This window comes from Epinephelus lanceolatus, chromosome 6 (genome assembly GCF_041903045.1).
Source record: "Epinephelus lanceolatus isolate andai-2023 chromosome 6, ASM4190304v1, whole genome shotgun sequence".
In the NCBI taxonomy this organism is placed as follows: Eukaryota; Metazoa; Chordata; class Actinopteri; order Perciformes; family Serranidae; genus Epinephelus; species Epinephelus lanceolatus.
In genome coordinates, this window is record NC_135739.1 from 3,585,300 (window position 1) to 3,602,570 (window position 17,271).

At 42.9% G+C, this 17,271-nt stretch overlaps 1 protein-coding gene across 2 annotated transcripts; it reads left to right on the top strand.

Annotated features, from left to right (window-relative positions):
- Positions 1-7,171: 7,171 nt before the first annotated feature.
- On the top strand, positions 7,172-16,688 carry LOC117253446 (flavin-containing monooxygenase 5-like). 2 transcript variants are annotated; one of them, XM_033620892.2, is made up of 10 exons: positions 7,172-8,531; positions 8,839-9,013; positions 10,637-10,825; positions 11,806-11,971; positions 12,121-12,263; positions 12,384-12,580; positions 13,353-13,488; positions 13,879-14,098; positions 14,305-14,377; positions 15,098-16,688. In XM_033620892.2, exons 2-10 carry the CDS (start codon positions 8,882-8,884, stop codon positions 15,495-15,497), a joined length of 1,656 nt encoding a protein of 551 aa, XP_033476783.2. In that variant the 5' UTR covers positions 7,172-8,531; positions 8,839-8,881; the 3' UTR covers positions 15,498-16,688. The 2 variants fall into 2 exon arrangements, with proteins under 2 accessions (XP_033476783.2, XP_033476782.2); XM_033620891.2 differs by having other exon boundaries at positions 7,172-7,434.
- Positions 16,689-17,271: the final 583 nt, after the last annotated feature.

Here is a 17,271-nt window from a genome sequence, read left to right on the forward strand (position 1 = left end):
TCTGCGCAGTATCTTAGCTGTTCCTAGGACTGCACACTTCTGGACTGGGGCGTCAGATGTTCCTGAAATCTGCCGGAGCCACTCTCCCAGTTTGGGGGTCACTGCCCTGAGTGCTCCTACTACCACGGGGACCACGTCAACTTTAACCTTCCACATCTGTTCCAGCTGTTCTTTCAACCCATGATACTTCTCCACCTTTTTGTTTTCCTTCTTTCTGATGTAGCTGTTGGTTGGTATCGCCACATCTACCACCACTGCCCTCTTCTGGTGTTTGTCAACCACCACAATGTCTGGTTGGTTAGCCAGCAGCTGTTTGTCAGTCTGGAAGCTGCAGTCCCACAGGATCTTAGCCCTGTTGGTGTGTGGTGTGTCCCATTGGGATTTGGGTACTTCAAATCCATACTGGGTGCAGATGTTCCTGTACACTATCCCAGCCACTTGGTTGTGCCTCTCCATGTGCACTGATCCTGCCTGCATCTTACACCCTGCCACTGTGTGCTGGACCGTCTCAGGGGCATCTTTGCACAGCCTGCACCTTGGGTCTGATCTGCTGTGGTAGACCCTGGCCTCTATGGCCCTTGTGCTGCGATGATTAGTGCCTCCGTGCTGTCTGTCAGTCCAGCATTTTCCAGCCACCGAAACTTGCCTTGTCATGCTAAAAGAAGAGGTCTTTCACAAACTAATAGGTCTTGTGTGTAGGGTTTAGAGGGAAAAGTTGGCAGCAATAGAATACGAGTATGTTTTCTTTAGTGTATAATCATATGAAAATAAAAATCAATGTGTCTTTGTTACCTTAGAATGAGACGTTTATATTTATACAGGGAGCTGAAGAAAATCCAGGAGTGTAGATTACCTGGGAAACAGCACCATCCTGTGGCTGCTTTGTGTTACTTTAACACAGAAACCCATCACACACACAAATTTGTGTTTAGTTTCATGCAAGCGGCTTTATTATTCAGTATTCAGATGGTGATGTTTGTACCACTGACGCCAGCTGTGTTTTCTATCTGTTTTTTTTTCCTGAGTTAGGGTAACAACTTTATTGGTAGGTCTTGTTTTACACTGAATTTCTCCATGTTATTATGAATGTGTTTTACTTTAATATTTCTGTGTGCGTGTGTGTGTGTGTGTGTGTGTGTGACATTTTAGTAATTGGCATGAGCAGAAATAGTAGTGGGCATACTACGATCTCAGTGGAAAATTAAAAAGAGAAAAGAAACGCAAACGCACCTCTCCTACATAGCAGCAAGACACACAGTAAAGCTTGTAGGACTTGATGTTACAATCCCTTGAATAATCAGCTCAGCTTCCTGCGTGGTATCTTGAGTGGGCGAGGGGTAAATACTTCATCAGGTGGGCACCCTCCATCCTTGGTGTTTTGTTGACTTAGGCCCACAACACCTCCAGAGGGCTCAACGGCGACACCTGGTGTCCCACATGTGCCCCCCTCTGTTTTTACCCCTCGACGGTCATCTCGCAGGCCAACTGGGGTCCTTCCTCTTTATCCACAGCCAGTTGCTGCCTCGCTCGGCAGCCTCTGAGATTGACTTTACTGCTTGGCGGAAGGCCTGTCCTTTCACCCCCATTTTCTTAAGAAGACTTGTTGTGGTCTTAGCAACAAACCCTCTGCACCCAACTTCTACCGGAAACACTTTGGTACGCCAATTGCGTTGTTCTGCCTGGGCTGCTATTTCAGCGTACTTCTGGCTTTTCCGCTTGTATGCCTCTTCAATAGCAGCTTCCCATGGTACCGTTAGTTCCAGGATGTAGAGGAGCTTCTGAGAAGCTGACCACAGGATAAGGTCTGGTCTGAGATTAGTTGTTACTATCTCTGTTGGAAAGACCAGCCTGTGGTCAAGGTCAAGCTGCATCTTCCAGTCACGGGCCGGGTCAAGGAGGGTCGTGTTTGCTCTTGCCGATGTTTTGGCTGGACGTTCGCCTGCTCTCACAAAAGGGGTAGTGCTTGGGAGTCCCTGCATGGGAGGAGGGAGGGCATTGGTGGTGGTTCTCCTTCCTTCCAGGATGATCGCCAGCTGTCGCAAGGCCTGGTTGTGCCTCCAGGTGTAGCGTCCTTGGGACAGGCTGGTTTTACAACCAGTAAGGATGTGCCTCAGCGTTGCAGGAGATTGGCAGAGCGCACATGTGGGATCTTCTCCAAGCCACTGGTGAAGGTTTTTGGGAGTAGGAAGAACATCGTAGGTAGCTCTGATGATGAAGCTGATTCTGCTTCCTTCCATTTCCCACAGATCCCTCTGGTCCACTGTCCCTGTTTGGACTGTGAGACTGCCTTTGTGCATCTATCTGCCTCCTCTTGGCGCCAAACCTCCTCTACCATTAGTTTCCTTTTCACGGCGGCTGGAGCCTTGCGCCACGTTAGTCGACTTGGACCAAATCCAAACCCTGCTCTTCCTTGTTGGACGTGTCCCACTATATCTGCATGCCTGAGGGCTGATTTTGCTTGCTGTACAGCCTCTGATGGAGTCCATTTCCTCCCAGTTGCCAGTCTGGGGGCGGCTGCTTGTATTGCTGCATCATGAGACTCAGTCAGAGTCATGGCCAGCCTCACTTTGGTGCACTTGTATTCTTCAGTGAGGCTGGAGACAGGCAGTTCCAGGGCACCACGTCCATACCAGCCGATACTACTGAGCCAACGTGGAAGTCCGAGCCACTTCTTTATGTAGGAGGTGACTGTCCTCTCCAGTTTCTTGACTTTGGTGATCGGGACCTCATAGACTGTTAGGGGCCACATCAGACGAGGGAGCAGTCCAAACTGCAGACACCAGAGTTTCAGCTTACCAGGAAGTGAGGTCTTACCTATGGTGGTAAGACCTTTGATGGTTTCCTCCCTCAACTGGTTGCACTGGTCTGAGTCTGTAAGGCTTTCATTGTACCACTGTCCCAAGCTCTTAACTGGCTGCTCTGACACCACAGAGTTTATTTTAATTTTGCATCTTTTTATAATCATTATACATCATACTGTGGTTTGTTTTTCTTCATGGTACGTTTGTACGTCATTAATTTGTGTCCTTTTGTGGTTGTTTTGCCAATTTTGTAGTTACTTTGTGTTTCTTTGCACTTTATTTGCATTTCTTTGTGGTGATTTTGATTTTCTTCCTGGTTGCTACATGTTACTGTTGGTGACATTTTGCAGGTGAAGGTCAGGCATTGGACATTTTGGGTCCCTGCGCCCAGAGATGGGCAAAAATACATCAAAATGTATTTTGATACAAAATACAAAATACCCCTTAAATAAATGTATCAAAATAAAATACAAAATACTGGTGCCAGAAAATGTATCAAAATAAAATACATGTATTTTGTATTTTCAAATACAGAAAATACTTTTTTTTCTTTTTCCTTTAAGCAGCGACCAGCAGCTCTATAGGTCACTCTGTCGGTCGGTCAGTTAGTTGGTCCACAAAGCTTTTCGTGAATAACTCAAAAAGTCCTTGACCAAAAATGCTCAAAATTTGCATACTGCAACTAGATACCATGAGTAACTATACCAGAAAGAATGCCCACGATTCATCCATAGGTGGCGCTATACTAACCGATTCAAATCTTGTTGTGAATAACTAAAGAAGTCCTTGACCAAAAATGCTCAAAATTTACATGCTGCAATTAGAAACCACAAGTAACTATGCCAGAAAGAACAACCATGATTCATCCATTAATGGCGTGATAGTAGCAAATTTGGTCGCAGCTATTGCAGATTTACGCTTGTTTTCTCACAATTTGATATAGCAGAGTATTTTGAAACAGAAACACTGGCTATGCACTAACCTAGACAGCATGCTAGCGTTATTAGCATGTTAGCATTGATCGCTAGCTTTGCTAAACACTGGCTATGCACTAACCTAGACAGTTAGCATAAGCATTGCTAGCTTGATATTATAACTATCACCACCATGTATTTATACAATAGGCTATGTAGCCAGACCCAGACATAAATCACACATCAAGCCAGTCGACATCTGTCACACTCAGATAAAATATTTATCTTGACAGACAATCTGTTGAACTTGGAAGACGTGAGCAGCAAGGTAGTCTACTGGTAGTGTGGGTCCATCCACGTGAGCAGGGGAGCGTATCTATGTTTCCCGGGTTCTATGTTCCCCACTTAACCCTGCAAAAAAGGTTCTATGTTCCCCGCTTACACAAAAAAGGTTCTATGTTTCCCGGGTTCTATGTGTCCCGCTCAACCAAGCGGGAAACATAGAACCCTTTTTGTGTAAGTGGGGAACATAGAAGCTTTTTTTGCAGGGTTAAGTGGGGAACATAGAACCCGGGAAACATAGGGATGACCCCAATACTGTAGCTACTGTCGCTAGTTCACTTGTTTGCTGTCTAACTTGGAGCCTTTGGAGCCCTGTGTTCAACTTTTTTCAAATGAAAAAAAGAAAAAAAGCTAGGGACATGTAGGCTACCCTAAAATATTATTTATTGATTCATATTTAGATTCAGACAACTTTATTGAGCTCACGTGGCCACATTGAATGGCCCAAGTTTAAAAAAAAACAGCTGATAAAAACTACATGAAATAGTGTGCTAAACGAGCACAATGTGTTTTTAAATGAATAAACCATTATCAGAGGTGATATGTGATGATTTTTTTTTCATGCATTTAGCCATGTTTATCTGTGACATTGTGTAAATGTCCGTGGCAGACATTTGAAAGCGAGTAGACGACAAACAGTACAGTAAACTTGTAGATAACTCAAATATATGTAATAACTTAGGTGGAAAATGCTTTAACATTTCATGCAGCCTCCATGCAGCCTCTCGGCTCAGCAAACGGTAAACAACCCCGCTGGCTTCTCTACGTGTCGCTTCCGTACGCAGTCAGTGGAGCCCAAATGAATACGCCGTGACGCTACGCTGACATGACACTTTGCAGCCGGTGGAGCCCGGCTGTAATGATGAATGGATCTCTGTGCGCGTGGCTCCGTGAGGGGAGGGAGGGGGGGGGGGGCGATTATTCGAAAAATCGTTGAATAGTTGCCATGATTTTCGAATAGTGTTTTTGCTTGTGCTGCCCATCCCTAATATGTATATATATAGTGTAAAAACTATTGTTACATCCAATATTATAAGAATGTGTAGCCTATTATTTTTGTTTTTTGATTTGTGGAGAAAGTATTTTGAGTATTTTAAATACAAAGTATTTAAGTATTTTGTTAAGTATTTTGTTACAAATACATTTGCTTTTTATCAGCCTCATCAAATACAAATTACAAAATACTCAAATGTAATTGAAACACGTATTTTAAATGCAAGTAATAGAAATACTGCCCATCCCTGCCTGCGCCTGCAGACCCGTTCAGTAATCCATGCTTGCACCAAGCGCAAAATGCCTTGGCACTCTGTGTGTACAGTAGGTTTGTATAAGATGCCAGTAAGACACATGCATAGTGCTTCAGAGCTGCAAGAGACTACAACACTGGCTTTTCAGTAAGGTGTAGAGAAGAAGCATCCCAAGACTGCTGATTGATCCTGTGCTTGGGTCAAAGGTCTTGAGAGTGTCTGTTCCTAATTGGATTTCCTCATCTTATACATCATAGTAGAAAAGCCTTTTTGAGGTGGTGTGAACATGATTAATTACATGAACTCAAAGATTGTTTCACATGAATGCTGGCCTCAGCTTTTACAAATTAAATGCTGTGTACTGGCACATAATTTCAGCACCTAAAGCGTTTTACCGAGGTTGTGCTGAGTTGAGGTTGCACTTTGCCTTCTGTTTAGCCAGTTTGGCTTTTGGTACTTATTAAACAGGGACCACCCACCGCCTAATCACCCTGTGTTAGACCCTTTGTTCTTCGTTTCAAGTTACATCTATATCTATATGAACAAGAAATGACATTGTAATGCACTTTCTAGTAAAGCTGATATCCTTTGATAACTCCAAAAAATCTTGGTTAAACTAAAAACTCACTTCCCAGGAAAGTGTGCGCTACATTTGTTTCCTCATGACTTCCTTTGTTTAGGAGACCCACAACCTGTCAATCATCAACCTGACCTGTCTGTATGTTAAAACCTGACTGATAAATTTTAAGAGTGGAGCTTTGGTCCATTGTTACTCTGTCCCTGTGAAGAGGTAAGGCTGATGCAAGTTGCTCATGTTATGTGTTGGTGTAGTTGGCAGCTGGTTTGGCGTTTTACTGGTAAGGTAGATTTGAGGGTGGTCTTCTGAGAAGTTGCTGTTCAGTTGCAAATGTTGTAGCAATAATCATTTCTCACAGCAGATTATTTTGACTTGTCATAGCAGGAAAAACAGGCATTTCTAAAGACACTGACGATGGCTTTGTTGTGTTCACTTCCAGCGAGCCATCATGCAAAGCAGCTAAATGGAATTCAGCCATCATTGATATGATTTACATTTGTGCTTTTCCTACTGTAACAAGTCAAAATGTCTGTGTCCTAATGGGTGTGTTTGTGCATGTGTTTCTGTGTTGACGTGATAGAGGTACACTGCAATTATAATGTAAAGCATATTTACTCCTCTGATATCATTCGCATCAGAGAAATTATTTGACCATTTAAAATGAAAACAACTTTGAAGTAGCGCCCTACTTAATCTGTGGCCTACCATACACTTCACGTTATTTGACTTCCTAAATAAGTCTTTCTAACCTGAATCTTGAAATCTCTTCCAACATGAGCACTTTTGTTTCTCTGTTCCTGCATGAATCAAATTCATCAAAGACTTATGTTTGAAATGGGTGTGTTTAAGACCCAATTGCAGCACAGCAGACACACAGGTACAGTTGGTAATAACTTTAATGTAGTTTGCAGCAGGCACAGGAAAATGCAGAGGAAATGTCCAGCAGGTGAAAATCCACATAGCATAGACACTGAAACCAGTGTGGCAAAACAAGAGTCTCTGTTCAACAGGGAGTCACAGGTTGGATCAAAGAAACTCACACTGTTGCGACAAGGCAGGAAATCTCCACGCAGCCACAGGAACAGGCAGACTGAAACCAGGAGGGCAAAAGCAGAACTCGTGGTTGGGGACAAAAGGCTGAGGAAATTACCGGGATTCAGGCAAGGTTGGCAACAGGAAATCAGTCGAGGAGGAGGAGGAGGAGGAGGAGGAGGAGGAGGAGGAGGAGGAGGAGGAGGAGGAGGAGGAGGAGGAGGAGGAGGAGGAGGAGGAGGAGGAGGAGGAGGAGGAGGAGTAGTAGTAGTAGTAGTAGTAGTAGTAGTAGTAGTAGTAGTAGTAGTAGTAGTAGTAGTAGTAGTAGTAGTAGTAGTAGTAGTAGTGCTGGAGCATCTTGCATGCGAAGAACATTCTAGCAGTGAGTGTGTGGCGAGCAGGAGTCTTTATACTGAGCCAGTCTGATTGAAAGCAGGTGAGTGGAGTTGCCTTGATTAGATGGGTGTGGCTGGCAGTCAGAGTGGAGCAGAGGTGGGGTGAATGGAAAAGTACTGCATGAGGTGAGTAAAATGGCAGAACTGTGACAATGTTATTTCGCAGCAGATAGTTCGACTTAACGTAGCAGGAATCTATCATGTTCGTGTGGCAGAGGACTTTTATTTTGATTAAATTAACGTATTGTCTATTTGCACGGGGGTGAGAATCGTCACTCTGCAGCGATTTGGCTATTGACACCCATCCATACAATGCTTTTTTTATGGATCCCAATGCATGCTGTGATTGGCTAAGTCTCGTCACGTGTGCACCTTTAAGGTCTGAGGCAGTTGAGATTAGGTCAAAGAGGTCTCTACTACCTAGAGGAGTTGCAATCCAAAATAAGATCTCTTCTTTGTCCTGCCTATTTCTCTGTATAACATCAGTTTGAGTTTATGACATTTTTTTTGTTTGTATTTCTTAGATGTAGCCCCTGAGAAGTTCCTCTTGTCTCAACACGATCCTGATAAAAGATCTTTAAAATTCTCTTTTTCCTCTCTCACTGCAGGGATCTTTATTTGTCTGAAATAATCAGCTCTTGAGTCAACAGTGAGATCCAAAAGAAAACTTGGTTGGCTTATAAATGAGGCTGCACAATTTCAGAAATTTGTCCAAGTGGTTAAATTCAAGTCTCAACTCTGTGTATTTTAGATTTAAAGTGAGCTGACCTAGTATAAAGAGTGACATATGACATCGAGGATGAATGGGTTAAGCTTATTGACTAATGCTGACTTTCACACAGGAGTCCGAGGTGTGAGCCAGGGCTGGCTTATCATTTTCACACTCAGTTTACTCATTGCTTTGTGTTTTTAGGATGCACTAAGCTAATGAGCGCACCCTTTGTACAGGACTTCAGCAGAATAGCTGAATAGACTCTTTGTGTTAGTGCCATATTTCAACATTTCAGGACACCCAAGAATATTATCCCAAGCAGCAGGATTATTGGCTGCAGACACCTGGGTGCTTGCCATGATGATATACACCTGGGTGTTATTAACCACACTGACACCTGGGTGCTGTCAGCATCTGCCTTAAATTAGGGACATTTCCACCTCACATTGACACACATGCTGTTTCATACATGTCCCCATCAATGTTGAGATGAAACCTACACCCTTTGCTGGTATTTGTTACACCTGTATACAAGTTCTTTTATGAAAAAGTCTGTTTTAATTTCACTTTCTATCCACATTTTTCTGGAAAACAAAGGTTATGGATGGAGCCACTGTTCTTTAGAATAAGATGAAACTTTAATCTTGTTTAGTACTCGTCTGTCTCATACCCAAATTAATACAATTATCCTTGATTGATTCAAGTAACCTAAAACAAGCCATCATTTATATGCTAATTAATCATTCAGAAATGATCAGCTGTAAATGACAGTCAACATAAAACTGCTTCACAACAGCACACCTTTCTTGTCACTCCAGTTCCAGCCTCTGCGTCAGGTCAGAGCTCTTGTTCCTCTCCAGCATGGTTCAGAAGGTGGCAGTGATCGGCGCAGGGATTTCTGGTCTGACCAGCATCAAGGCCTGTGTGGATGAAGGTCTGGAGCCCACCTGCTTTGAGAGCAGCCATGATATTGGGGGCCTTTGGAGATTTAAGGTGAGGGAGAATGTGTTTTAAATGCTTGTACATTATAAGCTTGCATTGGTGCTGCAGTCATGGTCATTTGTTTGAAATGTTAACCTGTGTAGGGATGTGCCTGTAAATCTGACAGTAAATGAAAGAGGATAAGACCTCTATGGATCTCATGTGGTTCAAAGATTATTTATGCTAAAAAAAAAGAGCTGTCATTCACAAGTTGGTTACCACAACTGGTAAGGCCCTTAGAGCACTACACTAAGTTTTGGGGAGTTTGACCCTTTGATGCCAAACAATGAGAATATGTGAACTTGTAGAAGCACTGAGGCAGGATGCAAATATAAATATAGATTTTTTTAATGTTTTGTTTTGTTTTGTTTACTTGTAGACACAATATAAATCAATAATAACACACTGGTAACGAGAGACTTCCCCACGAGACCTGAGGCTTATGTTGCTTACACAGAGCAGAGTCTCAACATTTTTTGGTACTGTTGTTTCTTCTCTGTAGAACACTGGTTCTCAACCTGTGGCTCTCGACCCCCACTGGGGGTCGCCAAAGCCTCAGGGAGGCTGAGGGCCAGATGAGCTGCCAGATTTTGGGCGAATGTTGGGCTGTTTTGCTGGCAAGCTGTGAGTGTTTATACACACAGAGCTGGATTGGCGGGTTTGATCCGAGGTGCCCGATTTTCCGCCTCGTAGGGTAGACATATTGGTGGAACCCTTTTAGTTTAAACAGACCGAGGTGGCCTTCTGCAACGGGAGGGGCTGTTGAAGACTTGTGGGAGGAGCTGTTGATGACGCTGTACGTGCGAGCCACTGGCGGTGGATAAACAGGAAACAGCTGATAGCGGGAATTAGCGAGCAGCTAGTAGCAAGAGGGAAACACAAACCTGACAGACACTGTAAAGATGAGCAACTGGGGAGACAAGGAATTGCGCGCCCTCCTTGTCCTCGCAAACGAAGAGGCCATTAACTGTCAGATGACGGGGACAGTGAAGGACGGGCGGACTTATGAGAGAATCGCCGAAGGACTGACCAGCCGCGGCTTCCCTCCCACGTCACTGTTTACGTCACACGCTGAGCTACACGTTTTGTTACTTGTTCACGCCCCCCATTGCCCCGAAAAAGGCGCATTCTGTATAAACAAAAGTAGGTAGGCGGCATTTTGCTTCACTCCCCGATTTTGTTTTTATACTTTTTTACTACACCACTCACTGTATGTGGAACAGCTCCAGACTTTTGATGACACCACAAATTTGAGTTTTAGCACTCTAGTTTTTGGATTTTGTTCATTTTTACTTGTATTTCTAGACTGTCTTAGACCATAGGAATAAAATGTATGAATTTTGAAAATAGGCGAAGTTCCATTTTAAGGAAAAAGGCTGGAAACCACTAAACAGAATCCAGTTGCCACACAGTGTTATATTTATGCTATAATTGTCCACCAAAGACAGTAAAAACCATTTCACCTCGAATTTTCAAAGTCCTTTAAAGTTTGGGACATATCACAGGGGAAATGTGTAATACTATTTATACCGTAGTGACAGATTTGTTCATGTTGACAGTTAAATTGCAGACAAAGTAAGCTAAATGATAAAGAAAATGTTTGTCGCTATCTATCTTCATATTGTCCCTCTGCAGGAGAAGCCAGAGCCTGGGCGTGCCAACATCTATCAGTCGGTGATTGTCAACAGCTCCAAAGAGATGATGTCTCTCAGCGACTTCCCTCCTCCAGCTGAGCTCCCCAACAACATGCACCACTCTCAGGTGCTGCTGTATTTTCGCCTCTACGCTCAGGCTTTCAAGCTGCTGGAGCACATACATTTTGAGGTCAGTGACTTTAAGGACTGGTGGTATTGTTTCTGTATGAAGTTAAAGGGACAGTTCACTCCAAAATCATAAACACATATTTTCCCTCTTACATGTAGTGCTATTTATCAGTCTAGATCGTTTTGATGTGAGCTGATCTGTGTTGGGAAATATCAGCCATGGCAATGTCTGCTTTCTTTTGCATATAGTGGAACTGGATGGCACTCAGCTTGTGGTGCTCAAAGTTGCAAAAATATACATTTAAAACTCAGCAGCGATGTCTCTTTGCAGAAATCATGACCTGGTTACTCAAGATAATCCACAGACCTTTCTGTGAGCGGTTTCATGTAGGAACTATTTTCTGTCTACTGAACCACACCCACCAACCGTATCACCGTGCAGAAGGAAGCGTGCATCTACTGCTAGCTCACCTAGCACCACGGAGGTAGCAAACATAACAGCTCGGCTGAGGTTTAATGTTAACATCTCACAAAGTCATGAGAATGAGCCTCTCCAGCAGCTCAGTGGTGTAGTGGTAGAGTGTCCGCCCTGAGACTGGGAGGTCATGGGTTCGATCCCTGGCCGGGTCACACCAAAGACACCAAGACAGCAAAGCAAATGCTTGCACTCAGCATCAGGGGGTTAGATCACCACATGATTCCCGAGCGCGGCACTGCTGCTGCTCACCACTCCCTCAGGGGATGGGTCAAATGCGGAAAAAAAATTTCACACACTCAGGTGTGTGACAATCAGTGGGGCTTTAACTTTAACTTTTAACTGAGTGGATGCACACTGTTTGTTCTTTCAGATCTGACAACATAAACAATGTAAATGGGTTCCTTGGTGCTTCCTGTTGGCATGTTTGTTAACGCAGTAGCTGGCAGGAGGTAAACAGGGACCAGAGCCGTTGCCTCTAAATAGGGGACTTAAAGTGAAGTGTTAACAATAAACCTAATAGATAAATATCAGTGTTAATTCTTGTGTGTATGTGTGTGTCACAGACTAGCGTCGTCAGTGTGAGGCAGACCCTGGATTTTGAGGTGACAGGCCAGTGGGAGGTGGAGACACAGAGGAGAGACGGTCAGAGGAAGACTCATGTTTTTGATGCAGTGATGGTTTGTACCGGACACTACACCCGTCCTCACCTGCCTCTCAGAGACTTCCCAGGTACAGGAGTCATTATAAACACTATTTTGTTTTCTTGCTTCATATTATGTCACCCAAGATCCCCCACTGCATTTGACAGAGACACAGTGCAGCTGCTAATCCAACTCCAGAGAGCTATGAAAATAATTTACTTTTTTTTTTCATCTCAGGTATTGAGAGCTTTGAAGGCAGATATTTCCACAGCTGGGATTATCGCAACGCTGAGGGGCTGCAGGGGAAACGAGTGGTGGTGATAGGGATTGGAAACAGTGGAGGTGATATTGCTGTGGATGTCAGTAGAGTTGCTGAGGAGGTACAATATTCAACTCAGTTCTGTATTTGGCTTTATTCTTAAAAAAACAAAGTGACGCTTAAACATTTTAAAAGCTGGGCACATGAATCTTAACCCTCTATGTGTTGTCCTGACCTGCAGGTGTACCTCAGCACCAGGAGCGGAGCATGGGTTGTCAGCCGTTTGGGACCGGGAGGGATACCAAATGACCTTATTGGGACTTCACGAATGGATATGATGATGTACAAGCTCTTCCCCTCGTGGATCAACAGGATGGTGGAGAAGGGGCTGGAAAAGGCTTTGGACCACAGACTATATGGGCTGAAACCAAAAAATGGGTAACAGACAAGATACTTTAGATGAACATCTTTGTCTTATTGTGTGGTCAGTGTGATTATCTTGAAGCATACATACCAAAGTCCACATCCTCCAAATGTGCTTCAGATTGCAATGTTCATACATCCTATAATACACTGGCAGAGCTGACAACATACAGATGATTTTGCAGGTTACAAATGTTCATTTTTCTTCATATTTCGTTCTTAGAAATGGCAACTAAAATGTCTTAACACAGTGTTATATATTTTATGCACCAGTGAAACATTTGGCCTCATGGTGGTGCTAGAGGATCCAAAGTGTTAATAAAGCAGGTTTAAATGCCTAAATTAGAATCTGTTTGTAATAAGAAGGTGTGAGCCTGAGATGGGCAAGATGTAAACTGAAACTTTTCCTCTGGTCTGGTATGAACTAACTACTGTACCTGGCTTGGGAACCAGAGGGCAGCTGGTTCAAGTCCCCATATGGACCAAGTCTGGAGTGTGGACTGGTGGCTAGAGAGGTGCCAGTTTCCCTCCTGGGCACTACAGAGGTGCCCTTAAGCAAGGCAAGGCACAGAACCCCCAACTGCTCAGGGCACCTGTCCAAGGCAGCCCCCCCTCACTCTGAAGTCTCTCCGTTTAATGCATGTAGAGGTCCTGTTTGTGAACGTGTGTGTGTAATTTCCCCTCGAGGATTAGTTAAGTATATCTTCTTCTTCTTCTTACTGTACGCTGAGTGTGTTTTGTGTCCTCATACACTGCCCTATCACAGCCCTGTTGTCCTTTTATCCAGGTTTTTTGAACGGATCCCTGTTGTGAATGACGACCTGCCCGGTCGGATCATCTCAGGTCGTGTTCAGGTGAAACCAAATGCGAAGGAGTTCCGTGGGTCCAGCGTGGTCTTTGTCGATGGGAGCATCATAGACAAGGTGTGTATTAGTACAGTTCTTAGACTGTGTACCTGATCTTAATCATATGATATAAATATAATATTGTTGCATTTAGTACTGTGCTGGGCTGCAGTGATATACTGGTTTTAAGGTACAGTATACCATGATGTAAAAATTGATGGTTATTATACCATGAAAAAATGCTAATAATAACTCTTCCATTTTCATTCCTTTAGGGATCATATTGACTGATAATACTGTAAATTCTGTATTACAGTGATACTGTGATTATATGGTTATAACATGAAAACCTCAAACCATTGTAACCCTAGTGATTCTCTTTCCTTTTTGTTTTCTGTACACACAAAGTAAAAGTAAGTAGAAGTCAATCTAATAGTTGTTTTGTGTGTGTGTGTGTGTGTCACACAGGTGGATGTAGTGGTGTTTGCCACAGGCTACAACTACAGCTTCCCCTTCCTGCCTCCAGCTCTGCAGGCTAAATCTGGATACAGGCTGCGTCTCTACAAGCACGTGTTCCCTCCTGCACTGACCCAGCCTACGCTGGCTGTGGTGGGTTTCATCCACACTCTCGGGGCAATAAACCCTGTGGCTGAGTTACAAGCACGCTGGGCTACAAGAGTGTTTAAAGGTAAAGTACAGCACTTTAACTACAAGTTTCACGCTTGGTTTATCATAAAGCAACAGGGTGATAAAACAATTTTCAGTATGTTTAATTGACCTGTTAAAGAGAGGCCTTGGTCTCCAGGACCCAAACAGACCATTAGAGTAAGACAAAATTAAATAATTTTAATTGCATGTATTTTAAGTTGACTGATTTTTTTTTTTGTCATGCAGGCTTATCAACCCTCCCCTCAGAGGAGACCATGGTGAAGGAAATTGAAAAGGACTCAGTGACGATGCATCAGAAGTAGGAATAAGCGTGAAACTGAGTTGTAGATCCATGTAAAGATGTTGAGATTATAACACAATCCATTTCAATGTTGCGCGTACAGTCCACTCAGTCTGCAATTAATAAATTAATTTAATTATTGATTAATCTGGTCATTATTTTATCAACTTAATCAATTAATTATTTAATTCAAAAACAGGCAAAACCCCAAAATATTCCGTTTACAACTAACATCAGACCAAGAAAAGCAGCAAGACGTCTACTTTGAGAACCTGGAACCATTTTTGCCTAAAAATGGCAATTAATTAATTATCAAAACAGTTGGCGGGTAATTATCTTTTGATCGACCAATCGAATTATTGTTGCAGCTCAACAGTCCAAATACACTTTTATACATCTGGTAACTGTGTCACACAGTTAATATTTTTCTAATAACGCCTGAGTTGGCTCATCGCATCCCGAAATTGTTAGGTTTCTGCTTTATTTTTCTATTTTGAAATTGATGTGGTCTGTTGGTGACAAAATCATTAGTCTATAGGGAAATGTATTTGCAATTGCCAGGTTTCAACCTGTAGATGGCAGTCAGTATGTATAGTTATAACATGACAACCCTATTATTACATATTGATATTCAACTGAAGTGTTTGGGGTTTAGTTGCTCTTTTAGTCCCTTATTAAAACAACATGTTTTGCTTGTGTGTTTGTTTTTACAATGGTCTTTGTCTTCCTCTCTGTCAGATATATGTGCTCGGAGCTGAACCCTCTCCAGGTGGACTACACCCCCTACCGGGACTTTCTGGCAGAGCAGATAGGGGTCCGACCGAACATACTGTGGCTCTTCCTGAAGGACCCCAGACTGGCACTGCAGGTTTTGCTGGGTCCCTGTACTCCTTATCAGTACCGTCTGACTGGACCGGGTCAGTGGGCTGGAGCCCGTCAGGCCATTCTCACTCAGTGGGAGCGGGTGTTTCAGCCATTCAGGACCAGAGTGGTACCAAACCCAGAGACCAGACGCTCCTCCAGACCAAATGTGATGTTTTTCTTTTCAGGTGCTGCTCTGCTGTGCTGCCTCTGCTACAACAAACACTCCATTTCCTCTTTTTTCCGTCTTCCTGCATTCTTCAGAGCTCCTCAGTGAGCTGATTGCATTAATGATAACATGATGACGGAGGCAGCAGTGAAGCAGCACACTACTGTACAACACTCTCTATCTCTAAGTGCTGAAGGCACACTGCACTAATTTGACAATTAGAAATAAAGCCTTTATTATTTTTATAATTAGCTTTCTGGCCACCCACTGAGGGTCTGTACAAACCCAGCCCAGTCGCCAGAATGAAATGCTGGCATTGTGCATTTCTGCAAATCACAGATATGTCACATTTGTGCATTTCATATCATATCAACAATTCTCAAGTGACGTAGATTGCATGTATATGAGCTTTCTCATTAGGTAGAGGAGGGGATGGTGGATGGCTTGATGCTTAGCTAAGATGGCTGCCAACAGCTGACAGCAGCAGACCAGTATTGGAGACTGATAAAATGGGTATTTTTTTCAAATAGAGCTCGGGAAATATCCAGCCACATTTGTAGTGTCCAAACCGAGTATTTTTTAGCAAGAGTTCTGGACATGTCACACAGTGTTTGTAGCAACCAAACTGAGTATTTTTAACAAGAGTTCACTGTGTTTGTAGAGAGGGAACCAGGTATTTTTTTTACTTAAGTTAAGGTCATGTCCAGCTGTATTTGGAGTGACAAAAGTTTGCCATGTTTGTAGCAACAAAATCAGGTATTTTCTCACAAGCGTTAGAGGTATTTGTAGCGACTGAACTGGATATTTGGGACATGTCCAGCCATGTTTGGCAAGAGACTTTCCCATGTTTGTGGCAACCAAACCAGGTATTTTAAGTCAAAACATATTTTCCTAATCCTGGCCGGGTGTTTCTGTGAGGTTTGCAGAACCATAGACCTACAATGCCAGCATTTATTCTGCCAGTGGAGTTGAAGAAACACGATGTAACTTTGGCAGCTGTACATTTGAAATCATTCTGCAGAATTAATCTGTCTACCGGTGACAAGTGACGGTATATGTGACGACATTTTAGTCTTTACTGCTAATGTTATTGTTATCAGACCAGTTGACTCAATGTTGGGTTTCATGCTAGTTGATTTTGGCCTACAGGAATGCCTTCCTGAGAGGTTCTATTGCTTCATGTGATTGCAGGAGAGTTTTAATATGATAAGGAATTGACCTTGATGCGCAGAAACAAACTAATAAACTGGATAAAATGGAAGTTGCTGTGTGATGCTAAAAGAAGAAGTCTTCCACAAACTTTCAGTTTCAGTTTCAAGCCATTACTTCTCCATCACATCAGAATATAACACTTTCATGTTAGAAATGAAACAATAACGGTATATTGTTGCGGTGATTTACCCTTACCATTTTGCCTTGGAAAATCTGATTCTACACAATAAAATGCAAAACAAATGCAAGGAATATTTACACAGCATCATTTCAGTTACTTCAAATATATTGTGAATTGTTGCTATTTGTTTAATTTAGCCTAAATATGAGGAAATAGCCATGTCATACTATAACTGAGAATTAGCCATGACTGGGTGTCCAAGAGATCCCATTTTTTTCAACACCGCTGCTGGAATACACTGCACTTTTAGACTTTTACCTTCATGTCAGATTAAAATCAGTTGTACTTTCACCTGGTCTGCAGAACTGAATAAACCCGACTGGGCGATAAGCTATCATCAATCTTTTCAGATAAGAACCTACAGATGGGCACAAGGACAAAGCAGATATTTGCTCCCTTTTACCTCTTTTCCACCAAAATTAGCACATGTACGCAAGTTTTTTTTAAACACAAGTAAACCTGCCAGGGCCGGTCTGTTCCAGGCCGAAC

Excerpts from the sequence above, each read along its gene's own strand:
- LOC117253446 (XM_033620891.2), top strand. The coding sequence starts at position 7,415 with ATGGAAAAGTACTGCATGAG. Across the intron at positions 7,435-8,838 it reads ATGGAAAAGTACTGCATGAG|TTCCAGCCTCTGCGTCAGGT; the intron begins GTGAGTAAAATG and ends TTGTCACTCCAG. Across the intron at positions 12,581-13,352 it reads GGGCTGAAACCAAAAAATGG|GTTTTTTGAACGGATCCCTG; the intron begins GTAACAGACAAG and ends CCTTTTATCCAG.